At 41.5% G+C, this 15,902-nt stretch overlaps 1 protein-coding gene across 1 annotated transcript; it reads left to right on the plus strand.

The window, feature by feature from the left end:
- The first annotated feature begins 810 nt into the window (after positions 1-810).
- On the plus strand, positions 811-11,404 carry LOC137598606 (dipeptidyl peptidase 9-like). The gene is made up of 21 exons (XM_068318952.1): positions 811-945; positions 1,867-1,957; positions 2,502-2,746; positions 3,465-3,577; positions 4,224-4,397; positions 4,897-5,065; positions 5,462-5,572; positions 5,785-5,913; positions 5,988-6,049; positions 6,144-6,244; positions 6,371-6,548; positions 6,632-6,791; positions 7,229-7,308; positions 7,502-7,672; positions 8,399-8,534; positions 8,837-8,982; positions 9,083-9,229; positions 9,432-9,584; positions 9,673-9,815; positions 10,084-10,195; positions 10,382-11,404. Exons 2-21 carry the CDS (start codon positions 1,902-1,904, stop codon positions 10,472-10,474), a joined length of 2,679 nt encoding a protein of 892 aa, XP_068175053.1. The 5' UTR covers positions 811-945; positions 1,867-1,901; the 3' UTR covers positions 10,475-11,404.
- The last annotated feature ends 4,498 nt before the right edge of the window (positions 11,405-15,902 follow it).

Consider the following 15,902-nt stretch of genomic DNA (forward strand, 5'->3'; position numbering starts at 1 on the left):
ATTAGTGTATTATTTTATTGATGGAGAATGGAATGTATTTGTGTTCTTGTTGTGTTGGATTTTCCGATTCAGGATCAGTAGAAACTGGATGTCTTCTGGGGATACATTCCTTTCTCTTGGGTTTGCATTCAGAAAATTGTTTTCCAATCCCTTAATCACAGATGCAGGAGTGATAGCAGGAAAATCCCTTACAGAGATGCGATGGCAGACCCCTGCTGACCACACAGCTGCATGTGGCATCTGCAGAAAAAAACCTGCCACATCCTTACCAACAATTACTGTACTGGATTGATCAATTTGAGTTGCGCAGCTGCCCACTCTGTACAACACAACAGTTTTGCCAGTAGATGTCGCCACTTATTCAAAGGCAGACCATCAAAAAAATAAAACTATTAACATTTTTACAAGACATAAAGAAAACGAAGATATTCCACACTGTGGTGATGAACACGTTTTCTGAGACATCTACAGAGAAGACATTGCAAATTTGTGATGTCACCATCTATATTTTGAAAGCATGCACCTATTGGCATTGTGTATTAAAAAATGTGGTCATCTGACGCAAGACATTTTGTAGATCTCATAAAAGTTCATGAAAGTAGTAGAATTGATTACCAACTGAACTCGCCTTTAATACATAACATTTGCAATTCCAGACTTAAAGTAAATGTGAGTCTAACTGGTACTTAATATTGTTTCATATCCCCACGGCACAAATGGACACTAATACCCTAAATAGCAAAAAGTAAAATGACCGTATGAACATAAACCTTCATCCGGGTTACTGGGTGAACCGCAGCTGAAGCCGAAGCTACTTCCGCATTGCTAGCGCTGAGCTACCTGCTCTCTGGAAGGCAGGATTCATTCAGACTGATCGTTTTCGTCAAGTGTCCTCCTCTAAAAATAATTTTTAAAAAGCGCTTTCAGTGTCGTCTGGCTGAAAATGTAAGATAAATGTTAACTATTCTTACCATTTTAACGTGTTTCTGTGCGCTAACTACTGGGCAGCTACAATGGGCGGCTAAGAAGCTAACTAGTTTGTGTGTCGTCAGTGTTGATCAGGCTGGATGAGAGGACATGCTAAGACAGATGTTTTCTGTACGGTGCGAAGCTGTGGGTCACTCTGTGGACTGTTTTATCTTCATTAACTTATTTTAAAAGGAGCAACTCACAACATGTTTTTAGGACTCATGTATTTGAATAAGATTATGCTAGATGTGTGTTCCAAATATTGTAGACACCAAAACAAAGAGCACTCTCAGCATCTTCTTTAATGACAGGTGGGGGTGTTTAGTGAGTTTGTGATGAAATTTATCAATTTGTGGTTTGTGAGGGGGAAAAAAGAAAATCACATGTCAACCAGATTACAAAAAAACCTTTAATTCAGGGGCCTTGCTGGACATGAACTAGAAGCGTTACCCAACAAGAAGCATGAAGGAGAAAACATAAATTGATGTAGTTCAGCTGCATTTTAGTTATGAATTGGTGCAGAATTTGCTCTTCATTTCGGCTCCAGGCAACAACTTACAGAATACAAGCCACAGTAAAATGTGGAGTAACTGTGTCACATTTGACATAGTTATGAGACAGACATTGAAATGGCAGTGACATGCAGCTGGAAGCGTAGTGATTTCTCCACTGAAGAGCAGCACTTCTTTGATGAAGCAGCACAGACGTCTGCTTTGAATGGGACGTCACCTCAGCAAAGCTTGTGAGCTTAGCCTAGGGCATGGCCAAGGTTTGGAACCTAAAACATCCTGTTTAATGATTTGATAATCAGTTAGACCAGGTGTCGCCATGTAAACAGCTGAATCTGCTATATCATGGAAGAAACTTCTTCACTTGGGTGTGTTCTGTTTGCCACAGGGTGTCAGGTGTGGTCCGTGGTTGTTGAACGGTTCATGCACAGAGAAAAGAGGCTGAAAATTGAAGATAAAGCAGAAAACAGACACGACAGGTATGTTTCTCTCACAGCTTTTATATTTTCGGTATGTTTTTGTTTTAATGAAATTACATTTTATTAAAAAAATATTATTATTATTATTAACATTGTTATTATTTATATTATATATAGTTAATTATTATTAGTATTAATAATAATTAATATAATATTAATAGTATTAATATAATATAATTATTATTATTATTATTAACAATAATAATAAAAATTATTATTATTATTATTACCATTGTTATTATTATTTATAGTTCAATAATAATAGTAATACTAATAATAATTAACTATATATAATAATAATAAGAAGAAGAAAAAGAAGAAAAACAATGTTTTTAATAATTTTTTAAATGATAACAATAATATTATTATTATTATTATTGTCTTCAGTTTTCAGTCTTCACCAAAAGATGTGGAACATTCTGCTATGAACATTTTTCTTTTCCTAGATTTTTGTGAACAGACAACAAATACCCTGTATATCATTTTTGCTTCACGATTAGCTGTAGATGAGTCTTCCCTGACCAGTTGGAGTGTTTATTCACAGCATCAGAGGGGTACTGAGAGGCATGATGGGGGTGGATGAGCTCTCTGACAGCACAGAGGTGGTGGAGATGGAGGATGTGAATCCCACCCAGTTCCAGGTGGAGAAGCATACATGGGAAGGTCTGCGGAAGATCATCCACAACAGCCGCAAGAACACAGGCTTAGTCATCAGCAAGGCACCTCATGATTTCCAGTTCATACAGAAGGATGAGTCCAGTCCACATTCCCATCGCATCTACTACTTAGGTGAGCCCTACAGTTGAAACCTTACACAGTAAAAGTATGTAGTTCCAGGTAGCATCAGCATTTTAAACATTCTCAATGCTAAATAATGGCATTTTCATAAATAGATTGAATACAAATCATACCCAGACTGAGTGCTGACTTGTTAACCTGCAGATTCAGTTACTTCACATCACTTTGAATGCTTTGAATCTGTGGACACAGCTGGTGAGTCAGTGTTTCCACCCACAGCGCATCGGTTTTCAGGCTCACTTGTGATCTCACTTGTGGATCTAGTTAGAATGGGCAGTAGAAATAGTGACGGTCATCTGGAAACATCACTCAGTTTGTGCCATTTTTTCTGCATTAGTTCTACTGCAGACAATTTCTCCACAGTGGTTGGTGTTCTTTGCTGACATGTAGGTTGTTCTAGTGTGTGATACTTATACAAATTTAATTCATATACATTAAATACACTTTTAACTCAGAAGAGAATTTTGCTGCCCAATCTTCAGTTGGTCCAGTTTGATTTTTGATGTGTGGTGGTTAATGTTAGCTAAAAGTATTATCAAATACTTTAAATGACTTGAGTCCCATTTTTACTTCAAAGCAAAAGTATTTGTGGCATTGTATAAAAGATAGACCAGAACACAAAGCAGGTCAGGCTATTTGCAGCTGAACTCTGATCAGATCTCTCAGGGAAAATAGGAAGTGCTTGCTTGATTGTGCTCTATTTATACAGGAATGCCTTATGCCAGCAGGGAAAATGCATTACTCTACTCAGATGTTCCTAAGAAGGTCCGCAAAGATGGACTGCTGGTTTTGTCATGGAAGCAGCTACTGGATCACTTTAAGGTGAGAATGAGTTCAGCCTTCTTCCTCCATTCTCCGATATTTAAAATTGACTGATTCTAGACAAACCAGGTTTGAGAAAAGGGATCAGTTTTTTTAAAATAAACCTATTGTAATTTTAATTCAAAACCAAAATAACCTGAAGAACTCACGCCACAGAAAAGTTATAGGTAATATGGGATTGACATTTTTGACTGTCTTACTGTTACAGTTGCCTTTAGTGATTCCATATACAAGGTAGTCTTTAACCTACGAACACAACTGGTTCTGAAAGATCGATCCTAAACTGAATTGTCCGTAAGTCATTATTTATTAAATTTCGATCTCTAATTGTCATTTGAGGTCATTTACTACTCTAAATAAGAAAGTACTATTCCCTAACATTTACCAGAAACAATTACTACAGGATATAAAGACAACACATAATGAAATAAAGTAAAGGTGTTCACAAGTCAGATGTTTATATCTTGAGGGACTACCTGTATAGAGAATTTTTTCTCACAGAGCTCTTCTGTTTTTCAGTACATGTCGATTATCTCCTTAATTTAACTGTTTGTGTGTTTTCCATGCCCTGAACAAACTCTTTCACATTGCCCTCACTCGGCCAGCATTGTCACGTTGTGTGTCCTCCTGTCACCCCTGACCTCAGGCCAGCCCTCACCATGGGGGCTTCTCCCGGGAAGAGGAGCTGCTGAGAGAGAGGAAACGTTTGGGAGTGTCCGGCATCACCACCTATGATTACCACCGTCCCAGTGGCCTCTTCATCTTCCAGGCCAACAGCAGCCTGTACTACTGCTGTGATGGAGGAAACAACAGCTTTATTGTGAGTTAAAGGAGTTAAGTGAGACTTTCATCGCTAATGCCGGCTGCTACAAAGGGTTGATGATTGCACTTAATAAGTGAAAACTTCAACCAGCCCCGAGCCCAAGGCCAGAATTAGTTTTCTGTCTCTGGTTATTGAATTTCATAGTGAGAATCTTGGATCTTTTGTGAATTGGTTCACTTGGCTACCTTTTGACTATTCATTTAGTGAAATTCTTCTCAGCTTTTTGTGCAGTGATAAGTACAGATGCCAATTTATTTTTAATTTATGGAGTAAAAATAACCATGGTTGCATTTCACGAATTCACCTCTAGATGGCACTGGTTTTAAAAAACAAAACAAAAAACAAAACAATATGTTATCAGTTTTTTTCAAATCTGAGAGATCCTGTCTCAGAAATCCTCTGTTGGACAAACACTAGAATGGAAATGAATTGATTTGCTAGTATTTTACCTCTCCACCTGATATGCTAACCATTCTCTCTCTGTGTGTTTCTACAGAATTCTCCCATTCAGCCTGTTGAGATTAAGAGTCACTGTTCAGGCACACGTATGGATCCTAAGATCTGCCATGGGGATCCCAACTTTATCGGTTTCATTAGCAACAGTGATATTTGGGTAACGAGCATTCAGACGGGTGAAGAGAGGAGGCTCACATTCTGTCATAAAGGTTAGGATTTCTCACTTCTCTGATTTTTTTAAATCTGGTATCCGTTTTATTTTCATCAAACCCTGCACACATTTTCCCCCATCTATCTGTCACAATTCAATTTGGGATTGTGACTTAAAAACGGTTCAGAATTTTCTATACACAAAATCTTCTATACACAACAACAGAGTACTAAAAATATATCTTTTTCTATTCAGGAACTTTTGTCAATAGTTTGTTTTTTGTTTCCATTATTAAAGTTTTAAATTTGTCTTCTTCTGTAATTGGGATTTGTGCCAGATGAGGGGTTTCAGGACGTAAGAGTTCCAATTATCTGTGTCAGCTTAGAATACATATGTACAGTATGTCTTCAGTGGACATCCTCTGCATTTCATGTTTTTCTCTGTATTCATTTAGGAATCGATAACCCAAAGGAAGACACCAAATCAGCTGGTGTCGCCACTTTTGTCACACAGGAGGAATTTGACCGCTTCACTGGATACTGGTGGTCACCAGTTGCCCATGAAGGTGAGTAAATAATGTAGAAACAAAATGTTTATCCATGTTCTAGTAAGAGTGCTCATTATTAATAATAATCATAACCATATCAGAACAAATAATTGAGATTATTAAACTTACCCAATCGTAATTATAATGAGTTGACCCATGTAGTTTGCTCCCACCTTCTTGAAGTTTTCTCCTGTAAGCTCTTACTGGTTTCACTGGTCTGTCTGGTTCAGAATCAGATGGAGGTAAGACTCTGCAGATTCTTTATGAGGAGGTGGACGAATCTGAAGTCGAGATCATTCATGTTCCATCTCCGGCTTTGGAGGATCGTAAGACAGACGTCTACAGATACCCACGTGCAGGTAGCTCTAACTCTTGGTTTAATATCACAAAGGATTAATATGCTTTTAAGTAACTCTGTTTTGTTTTTATCCAGGCAGCAAGAATCCCAATACTACTCTCAAAATAGCAGAAATCAAGATCGACAGTTTTGGCGAAGTGAGTGCATGTGCAATGCCACAAAATGTCAAGTTTAGCAGAACGTTCTGTAGAAATGCTGTTCAACTGACATCTTGGTTTGATTCTGCCTCAGATTGTCAGCACAGAAGAAAAGGAGTTACCTGTTCCCTTCACCAGCTTGTTCCCTACTGCTGAATACATCACCAGAGCTGGATGGACAAATGATGGTCGATAGTAAGTATCTTCCTCAAAAGATGGAAAAACTTCCTTAGATTTTAACCTTTGCGAACCTCTAAAACGCAGAAACGAGTTAAATGAATCAGCGTGCAGTGCATGTTGAAACCTCTTCCTTTTCCTCAGCATGTGGGTAGTCATAATGGACCGACGGCAGCAGAACCTGCAGTTGGTGCTTCTTCCTCCAGCACTCTTCATTCCTGTGCATCAGGATGAAGCAGGCAGGCAGAAGAGCCTGGAGGCCCTCGAAGAGGCCGTTCATCCCTTCATCATCTACCAGGAGACCAGCGACATCTGGATCAACGTGAGGCCCAGCTGAACCCACTTCACGATTTAATGGATCTTTAAACGTCATGTTTAAAGATCAATTTTTTTTATTTTTTTTAGGTTCATGACATCTTCCATCCATTTATCCAAACCAGTGATGATGAGATCACCTTCATCACAGTAAATGAATCAAAAACAGGTTTCTGCCACCTGTATAAGATCACTTCAGTCTTACAGAGGGGCAGCTACAAATGGGCCAAAGGCTACACACACTCTGAAGGTAACATTGTCAGTGAGCACTGGCTATACAATAAATAAGAGGTGTGCAGTGTGTCCGTTGAGAAGATGTCACTGTTATTGATCCCTTATTTAATTAAGAAGATGGATTAATTGAAAATCAACACAGCCCAAAAACACTTGCTTTGAGTTATATAGTTTTTATTCCATAAAAAACAACAACATTTTGATTTGTATCTGCTGGATCTATTGTAGTTTTTTTGTCGCTAAAGTCTTTCAGTTTTAACTGTAAGTAAATCTTTACTGCACTGAATTTTAAACTCTCCTCGAGGCGCTGCAGGAAAATGTTTTAAAATGAGTTCTGTCATCCCAGAAGAAACCAGTTGTATCAGGGTTAAGTTATAATATCCCCTAATGTCTGTTAATTGATCTTATCTGCATATCCATACACTAACTTCTCTCCTCCCTTCTCTGAACCAGACGATTTCAAGTGTTTGATCAAAGAGGAGGTGACTGTAACCAGTGGGGAGTGGGAGGTGCTGGCCAATCACGGAGCAAAGGTAACAGTCACGTATCTGGTTAGGCTTGCTGAGGCGCCACAACTTCTGACCTGAGGCGCATACAGAATATGTTGGTCAGCAGGTCATAAATCTACAACACAAAGTGAAAATATATCAGCAGACGTGAACAAATAGAATTTTAATCATTTGAACAAACTATGAAAGCAGTTTTTCCTGCTGTGGTGTTTTCCAGCGATCATCCAGTCCTCAGATTTGGGTGGACGAGGCAGAAAAGCTGGTTTACTTCCAGGGAACCAAAGACTCTCCTCTGGAGCATCACCTCTATGTTGTGAGCTATGACTCCCCAGGTGAAATTATCCGACTCACCAAACCTGGTTTCTCCCACAGCTGCTCTGTGAGCCAGGTATTACACTACTCCTTTTTTTCTCTGAAATTAGCACCATCTACATTAATAACAACTTGTTGATTGCTGTATTCACTAAACATAGTTTTTATTTATGATTGAAATGAATTTTAACATACAGTCAAATTCGGTTTTTGAACGCTTCTGTTCTCGACCAAATCAGTTTTCGACCAGAAAATCTGAGAATTTTACGTTTCTGAACCAAACCGAAAGAAGCCGAGCGTACCTGAATGCGACTCACTCGGGAGCCGAGCGAACTCGAATGCCCAGGATGCTTCCTCCGTAGCGAATTTGTGTTCAAAGTTCGATAGGATATCTTTTATTAAAATAAAACAGTGTCTATTTCTACCCCTTTTTATTTATGGTCAACAGTATACAGTGCAGTTTATGGTGTAAAACAGTAAAAAAAAAAAACTTTAAAAAGTTGTTTTTTAGACTTGGAACGGATTAAAATTATTTACTTTAATTATAATGGGAAAAATAGTTTCGGATTTCGAACAACTCGCGTTTCGAACAGCCTTCTGGAACGGATTATGTTCGAAAACCGAGGGTTGACTGTGTTTCATAGATTACCTGGACAACATGAGTCTTTATATTTGAACATTTTCATTGGGAAACCCCAAGCAGACAAAAAGTCTGTACCAAAAAAATCATTTTTTTCTACTTAATGTCCTCCACAGATAAAATGTTAGTAGTAATTTTTGAATCTTTGTTTTCTCCATACAGACCTTTGACATGTTTGTCAGCCATTATAGCAACTTGACCTCAACGCCCTGCGTACACATCTACAAGCTGAGCAGCTCAGACGGCGACCCGCTGCACAAAGAGCCTCAGTTCTGGGCGAGCATGATGGAGTCGTCTGGTACTGAAAACAGCTTTAACACTTTGTTTACAGAGCTCCGTTCACATTGGAAAACCTGACTAAAATCTGACCAACTGCAGTGTGGCAGTGTGAAACGAGTCACTCGCCTGCTTATGTGGGGGGTTACCTGTGTTTAAAACCTGTGTCTTCAATTTGTACAGGTAGTCCTCAATATACAAACATCCGACTTATGAACATTCGTAGATACGAACAACAATGCGCCGCCATGTGCGACTACTATAGTTCCCCTTCAGTCTCTGACTCCCTTGGTTCTTGTTTTTTATCGGTGACTGTTTTTCCAGGTTTCCCATTCGAGTACACTCCTCCAGAAATTTTCAGCTTCACGGGGAAGTCTGGCTTTGAGCTGTACGGCCTGTTGTACAAACCGCACAACCTGGTCCCCGGCAGGAAGCATCCCACCGTTGTCTTTGTCTACGGTGGCCCGCAGGTTTGTTCCCTTCCAGTTCCATCTGATCGAAGTCACATCGAAACAATGTTTTACACTTCATTTATTTACAACAGCCATCAAACTAATGCCTGTTTTTCAGGTTCAGTTAGTTAACAACTCATACAAAGGAGTGAAGTACCTGCGACTGAACACGCTGGCATCTCTGGGCTATGCTGTGCTGGTCATCGATGGGCGGGGCTCCTGTCAGCGGGGGCTCAAGTTTGAAGGTGCTGTGAAGGACAAAATGGTAAATCATCTCCTCCAAGATCTGAGAAAGAAAATGAGGGCAGTGATGAACAGAGAACTGTTGTCATGCTTTTATAGAAGCCATTAATGTACTGAATGATTTTGGTGTTTTCTAACTATGTTGTTATAAATAGCAATTTTCAGGTATCGTAAACATGGATGAATACTGCAAGTGAGTTGATGTCTCTCTTTTCTCCAATCAGGGTCAGGTGGAGATTGAAGACCAAGTCCAGGGTTTGCACTACATAGCTGACAAGTACAAGTTTGTGGACCTGACCCGCGTCGCCATCCACGGCTGGTCGTACGGAGGCTTTCTGTCGCTGATGGGCCTCATCCTCAAACCTGACATCTTCAAGGTCAAATCTGTTTATGCTGGAGCTACATTATGTACTTCTCCCACATCATTGTGTTCACTTTAATAAAAAAAGTTTTGGGTGTTTTTAGGTTGCCATAGCAGGAGCTCCGGTGACGTTGTGGATGGCCTACGACACCGGCTACACAGAGCGATATCTGGACACGCCTGACAAAAACCAGAAGGGATACGAAGCTTGTTCTGTGGCCTTGCATGTTGACAAACTCCCCAATGAGTGAGTTTGTTCAGTTACCATATCCACCAATCCCCCAGTTACAACACTGGACTCTGACTTCTCTCTTTCACCTGTCTATAATTTAACAAGTGTGATCTTTATAGTTTGATGAAAATGACATCATAGTTCAGTTTTAGTTGCAAGTTAGAAGCGAACACAAGGATAAATTGAAGTGTTCTTGTCTGGTTCTTTCTGATAGCTGCAATATCTGTTACCTGTTACGCAAGAGGTGAACATGTGATGAACTAACAACTGTCTGTTCGTGCAGACCCAATAGATTGCTGATCCTGCATGGGTTTCTAGATGAAAATGTGCACTTTTTCCACACCAACTTCCTGGTGGCTCAACTCATCCGGGCGGGGAAGCCATACAGTCTGCAGGTAGGAGAATTGCCCTTATATGCTCAGTTTCCTATAATTAAAATGAAAAGATTTACCATCAATCATCTGTCACAAACTGATGATTACCTGATGAATCATCTTATGATTAAAAGTGAGAGGTGAATTTTAATAACAGCCCTTCCACTGCTAATGAATCAGTTGTTTTTGGTTCGTCTGTTTTCCCAGGTTTACCCCAATGAGCGACACAGCATCCGATGTCCCGAGTCTGGGGAACATTACGAGATTACGCTGCTGCACTTCCTCCAACAGAACCTCTGATGAGCCTTTGACCACACCGACCCTCCTCGTCTCGCTGTTGCTGTTCACTTATTTAAACCTGCTTCACTTCTCCTTTCACTTCATATGTTTATTTCAGTCTATTCCAAACCTTATCACACCAAGAGCTGTTTGTCAGTTAAAGTGGAAATGTATAGAATATTTTGGTTGCTATTTGCAAGCAACAAAATTGTCAGTATGGGATGACTTGTCCATGGCTCAAGGGTCGAGTGAGAGAGATCGAGAGAGAGAGAGAGAGAGAGAGAGAGAGAAGTGATTTCATGTGGTCTGCAGTCAAAATGAAATGAAAAGGCCCTGATCTTTGCACAACCAGTTTTTGTATGACTGCAGTATAGGGTTCATCCTGTCCCTGTGTCTCTTCATGGAGACACAAACACAGTGTCATTATTATTTTATAGAGCTCCGACTTGCAGCTGTTATTAGCTGAGGACGACTCAGCGCTGCACAAATGCTTACGCCCAGAAAAATCTTGACACAGAAAATTAACAATAAAATACAGCAGACGTCTACAGATACAGACCCCAATTTTCACTTTTAGCAGGTCTGGATTGAGTGATGATTGACAGAAATGACTGTTCACACATTGGAATTAATCAGACTACTATATTTTATAACAGGATGGCCGTCGTCTTTACGCTGTATCTAAACAGGGACAGGAGATCGGCTGGATTGCTTTAAGCCCCAGAACAAGTGGTGTGATGCTCCTCCAAATATATGTGAAGCTTTCTGTTGTTAGCAACAACAAAAAAAGGTTTAAATCACAATTTGTGTTTACAATACTATTAAAAAAAACTTGTCAGCAATGCATAAAGAACGAAAATGAACGTGAACCTGATTTTTGTACTCATTTTGTTTGTTTGGCACCCAACGGCTGAAGTCATTTGTGTCTGAATAAACACTGGAGTGAACATAGTGAAGGTTAAGCTGCTTTATAGAGGATAGCGGGTTCTTAACCCCGTGTTTTATAAGCTCATACCCTTTTTCTGCCTTTCAGGATGATCTCACGTTTGTGGTTATAGATGACTATATGCAGTGTACCACTTACTAAAAAAAAAAAACCACATACCAGATCTGTGTGTATTGAAAATAGTGTTATGATTGTGATGCATTCATAATTGAAATATGTAGCTGCCTGTTTCCGTTTCACTCGCTTCAATTATTTTTGGAGTATCTTGTTTTTTCTCTGCTGAGGACTGTTGCACATATAATATTTTTATTGGTGCCAACAAATTGACATAGAAGTCTGAGGTGCCTTGCAAAAAATTTGAGTGCCTGCTTGTATATTGTGTATCAGGGAATCCGAGGAGCGACTGATGAGTTATATACCTTGTATCTCTGATGACCATCTGTAAAGTGAACTGTCATAACCTGGGGTTGAAAGTGCTCTCAGATGTGGAAGGAATAAATAGAAGTGAACATTCTTTATCATCCAATGAAATGTGTTTTCTTTTAAATGCTGAGTTTCTGCATAAAACTTCAGGCAGTCGGTTGATGAACTAGGGACAACAGTTGTTGGCCTTTTGGGGGCATGAGACGAATCGAAATTTAAAATGATAGAATTAGAACATACAGCAAACAAATAGGTGTTAAAGAATATAATATAGTAATTGACCGCAAGTAATCCCTCGTTACTCGCTGTTAATGAGTTCCAGGACCAGCCGCTAAAAACCCCTAAATTCCGTGATATAGTGACGAACTATTAATTATTTACCCTAATTTAAACTGCGATTAAACCATCTATATATTTCCCTTTCCCATAATATTTTTTAAAAGCGCTTTTCAGTGTTTCTTTAATACACGGAAGTGAGTCTGGGAACGCAACGCTGTCAGCCAATAGCGTACGTGTACGGTATCACGTGACTACCTACTAAAAATCTGCGATGTCGTGAAGCCGGGTATCTTCATGCACTGATAGGAATCACAATCAAAACCACAAGTCTAATGTCTTATTCATTCATTTATTCACTCACAACCGCTTCACCTGCTGTGGCGGGTCGCGGGGAGCTTGAGCCTGGACGCCAGTGCACCGCGGACACGCAACCACGCATGCAAACATACCTACAGTCCATTCGGAGTAGCCAATTAACCTGCAGCTGCATGTTTTTGGAGATGGGAGGAAGCCGGAGAACCCGGAGAGAACCCACTCAGACACGGGGAGAACATGAAAACTCTTGTGACTGCTAGCGTCGTGGGTGTGTCGGGTTTGTTCACTTGGTCCCTGTTTTCTGTACGCTCACTTTGCTTTACAGATATGCAGATTGACTTGTGCCATCGCCCGACGGTGATTGGGGGAGCGCACCTGTTCCCTCTCCTGATTGGCTGCACCAAGGCCTCACCGGGTATATGCTAATCGAAAACGTCAGTCCTCCAGTGGCAGCAGGGCAGCGGACTCTCATCCCCTCTTCCAACCAGACACATGCCGTGAACTACTTAGTCATACAAACCGGAAATAGGGTTGGACTGCCGGTGTGTTTGGTGATTATTTTCTCCTGTTTAATTTAGTTTGGAAGGTTAGAGTCTGTCTTTTGTTTTTCTGTTAGGTTAATTATCATTCTTTTACAGATAGGATCGTTTTGTTTGTTATTTTGGCATTAGTCCAGCCTGAAGTGAGCTCAACATATTGTTTGATATTTAGTTCTTGTTAATAAAAACTGAATTTCCTTATATACTTCAACAATTCTTCCTGGTGGCTTCTTGGGACTTGGGGAAGATGGGGCCTGTTCGTATTATGGCTCAAGCACTTCTAGACTGGGCGACGCGAACGTAACGGTCTCAGAGCCGGTCCCGAAGAGCCGGCTCTCAGAGTCGTTCGCGAAAGTAATGGCTCTGAATCCGTTACGTTCACGACCGACTCTGAGAGCCGGCTCTCTGGAGTGAACGGCGGGAGTGCACCTGATTAGGGGAGCCGCTTTTTTTTTCTGTTGAAGCCACACGTGTTTGGTCAATATGTGTGGTGTTGTCGACTGTGTCTCAGCTGAGTGCGCTGAGTGCGCTGAGTGCGCTGAGTGCGCTGAGTGCGCTGAGTGCGCTGAGTGCGCTGAGTGCGCTGAGTGCGCTGAGTGCGCTGAGTGCGCTGAGTGCGCTGAGTGCGCTGAGTGCGCTGAGTGCGCTGAGTGCGCTGAGTGCGCTGAGTGCGCTGAGTGCGCTGAGTGCGCTGAGTGCGCTGAGTGCGCTGAGTGCGCTGAGTGCGCAGTGAGTGCGTTACATTATCGTGGTTTTTTGCAGAACCTTTTCCGATGTGATGGCTCCTCTCCAATGTCTGGTTAAGACCATCATAAAAAAGTTTGTTTGGTCTTTTTGTTTGGAATTAAACATTATAGGGGAACGTTTAATTCTTGGGTGTGGGGGTGTGACGACTAGCGTCGTGTGTTGGGTTTGTTCCCTTGCTCCATGTTTTCTGTATGCAGTTTGTCGTATACAGATATGCAGATTGACTTGTGCCATCGCCCGACGGTGATTGGGGAAGCGCACCTGTTCCTTCTCCTGATTGGCTGCGCCAAGGCCTCATCGGGTATCGGATCCAAGACACAGTCCTCTGGTGGCAGCAGGGCGTCACGCAGCGGATTCTCAACCTCTCCATCTTCCAACCAGCCACATGCCGTTTTGTATGAACTACTTAGTCTCGGTTGAGAAGTAGGGGTGGGCTGCCGGTTTGTTTGGTGATTCTTTTCCTCCTGTTTAATTTAGTTTGGAAGGTTAGAGTCTGTCATTTGTTTTTCTGTTAGGTTAATTATCATTCTTTTACAGATAGGATCGTTTTGTTTTTTTATTTTGGTATTAGTCCAGCCTGAAGTGAATTAAACATATTATTTGATATTTAGTTCTTGTTAATAAAAACTCTGATTTTCCATACATACTTAAACAATGCTTCCTGGTGGCTTCTTGGGACTTGGGGAAGATGGGGCCTGTTCGTGTTATGGCTCAAGCACTCCTAGACTGGGCGACGCGAACGTAACAATCTAAGAGCCGGTCGCGAAGAGCCGGCTCTCAGAGTCGTTCGCGAACGAAACGGTCTAAGAGCCGGTCCCGATGAGCCGGCTCTCAGTGTCGTTCGCGAACGAAACGGTCTAAGAGCCGGTCCCGAAGAGCCGGCTCTCAGTGTCGTTCGCGAACGAAACGGTCTAAGAGCCGGTCCCGAAGAGCCGGCTCTCAGTGTCGTTCGCGAACGAAACGGTCTAAGAGCCGGTCCCGAAGAGCCGGCTCTCAGAGTCGTTCGCGAACGAAACGGTCTAAGAGCCGGTCCCGAAGAGCCGGCTCTCAGAGTCGTTCGCGAACGAAACGGTCTAAGAGCCGGTCCCGAAGAGCCGGCTCTCAGAGTCGTTCGCGAACGAAACGGTCTCAGGCCCCGTCCACACGATAACGGATTTTTTTAAAAACGCAACTTTTTTGTTGCGTTTACGCCTTCCGTCCACACGACAACGCAGATATCCGGAACGAAAATGCGACTTTTTCAAAACGCTGGCTGAGGTGGATTTTTAAAAAAACGCTGGATCTGCGTTGTCGTGTGGACGGCGTATCCCCGGGGCTTTTTAAAAACGCTGACGTCTTGCCTGCGACGAAAACCGCTGTGACGTCATATTAATGGGCCCGTGTGTTGTGACAACAAAACAGAGGATTCCTATTGGATAAAATTTGACTCAATACTGCCACCACATGGTTTGGCATGCTTATAGCCATCTTCGAAAACGCACTGGTGTGTTTACGTGTGGACAGAGATTTTTTTTTTTTAAAAAAAACGCTGTCGTTTTGACGCGAATCGTTTTCGATGCCTTTTTAAAAAGTTGCGTTTTAAAAAAAAGTCCGTCATCATGTGGACGGGGCCTCAGAGCTCCCGACCGACTCCCAGTCTTTGATTCGCTGGCGAACCCAGAGCTCTATGAGAGTTTTTCCAGAAGTCTTTGACTCCAGCAAGACAGAAAAAAAATTGATGAGGAACTGACTGAAATGATTGCACTTGATTTTCAACCATTTTCTGTTGTGGCGGACAAAAGTTTTAGAAAGTATTCAGAGGATGGGTCCTGTTCATGTCATGGCTCAGGCACTCCCAAACCCGCACAGAGCGGGACGCGAACCCGGAGCCGCGACACGGCGGCGACGACTCTACCCACTGCGCCGCCCTGATGTCGTGTTCAACTTTGTTGTCAAATGCACAATATATTCACGACAAACAGCACAGATGAAATCGCAGTCCTCTCAGACCCACAGGCAGTAAAAAAAACACACACAAAAGAACCGCTTTAAAATCATACATTTACCTCAAACTACAGGAGACTAACGCTGACAAAATGCATCCACAGAAAAACAGTTCATCTGGATGCAGATTTCGATTTTTGATCGGCATCACACCACTAACATGTGGATATCTACTTCATAAATACCTTATTTGTTTTTATCAGGAAAACGTTGACAA

Source organism: Antennarius striatus, chromosome 7, assembly GCF_040054535.1.
Source record: "Antennarius striatus isolate MH-2024 chromosome 7, ASM4005453v1, whole genome shotgun sequence".
In the NCBI taxonomy this organism is placed as follows: Eukaryota; Metazoa; Chordata; class Actinopteri; order Lophiiformes; family Antennariidae; genus Antennarius; species Antennarius striatus.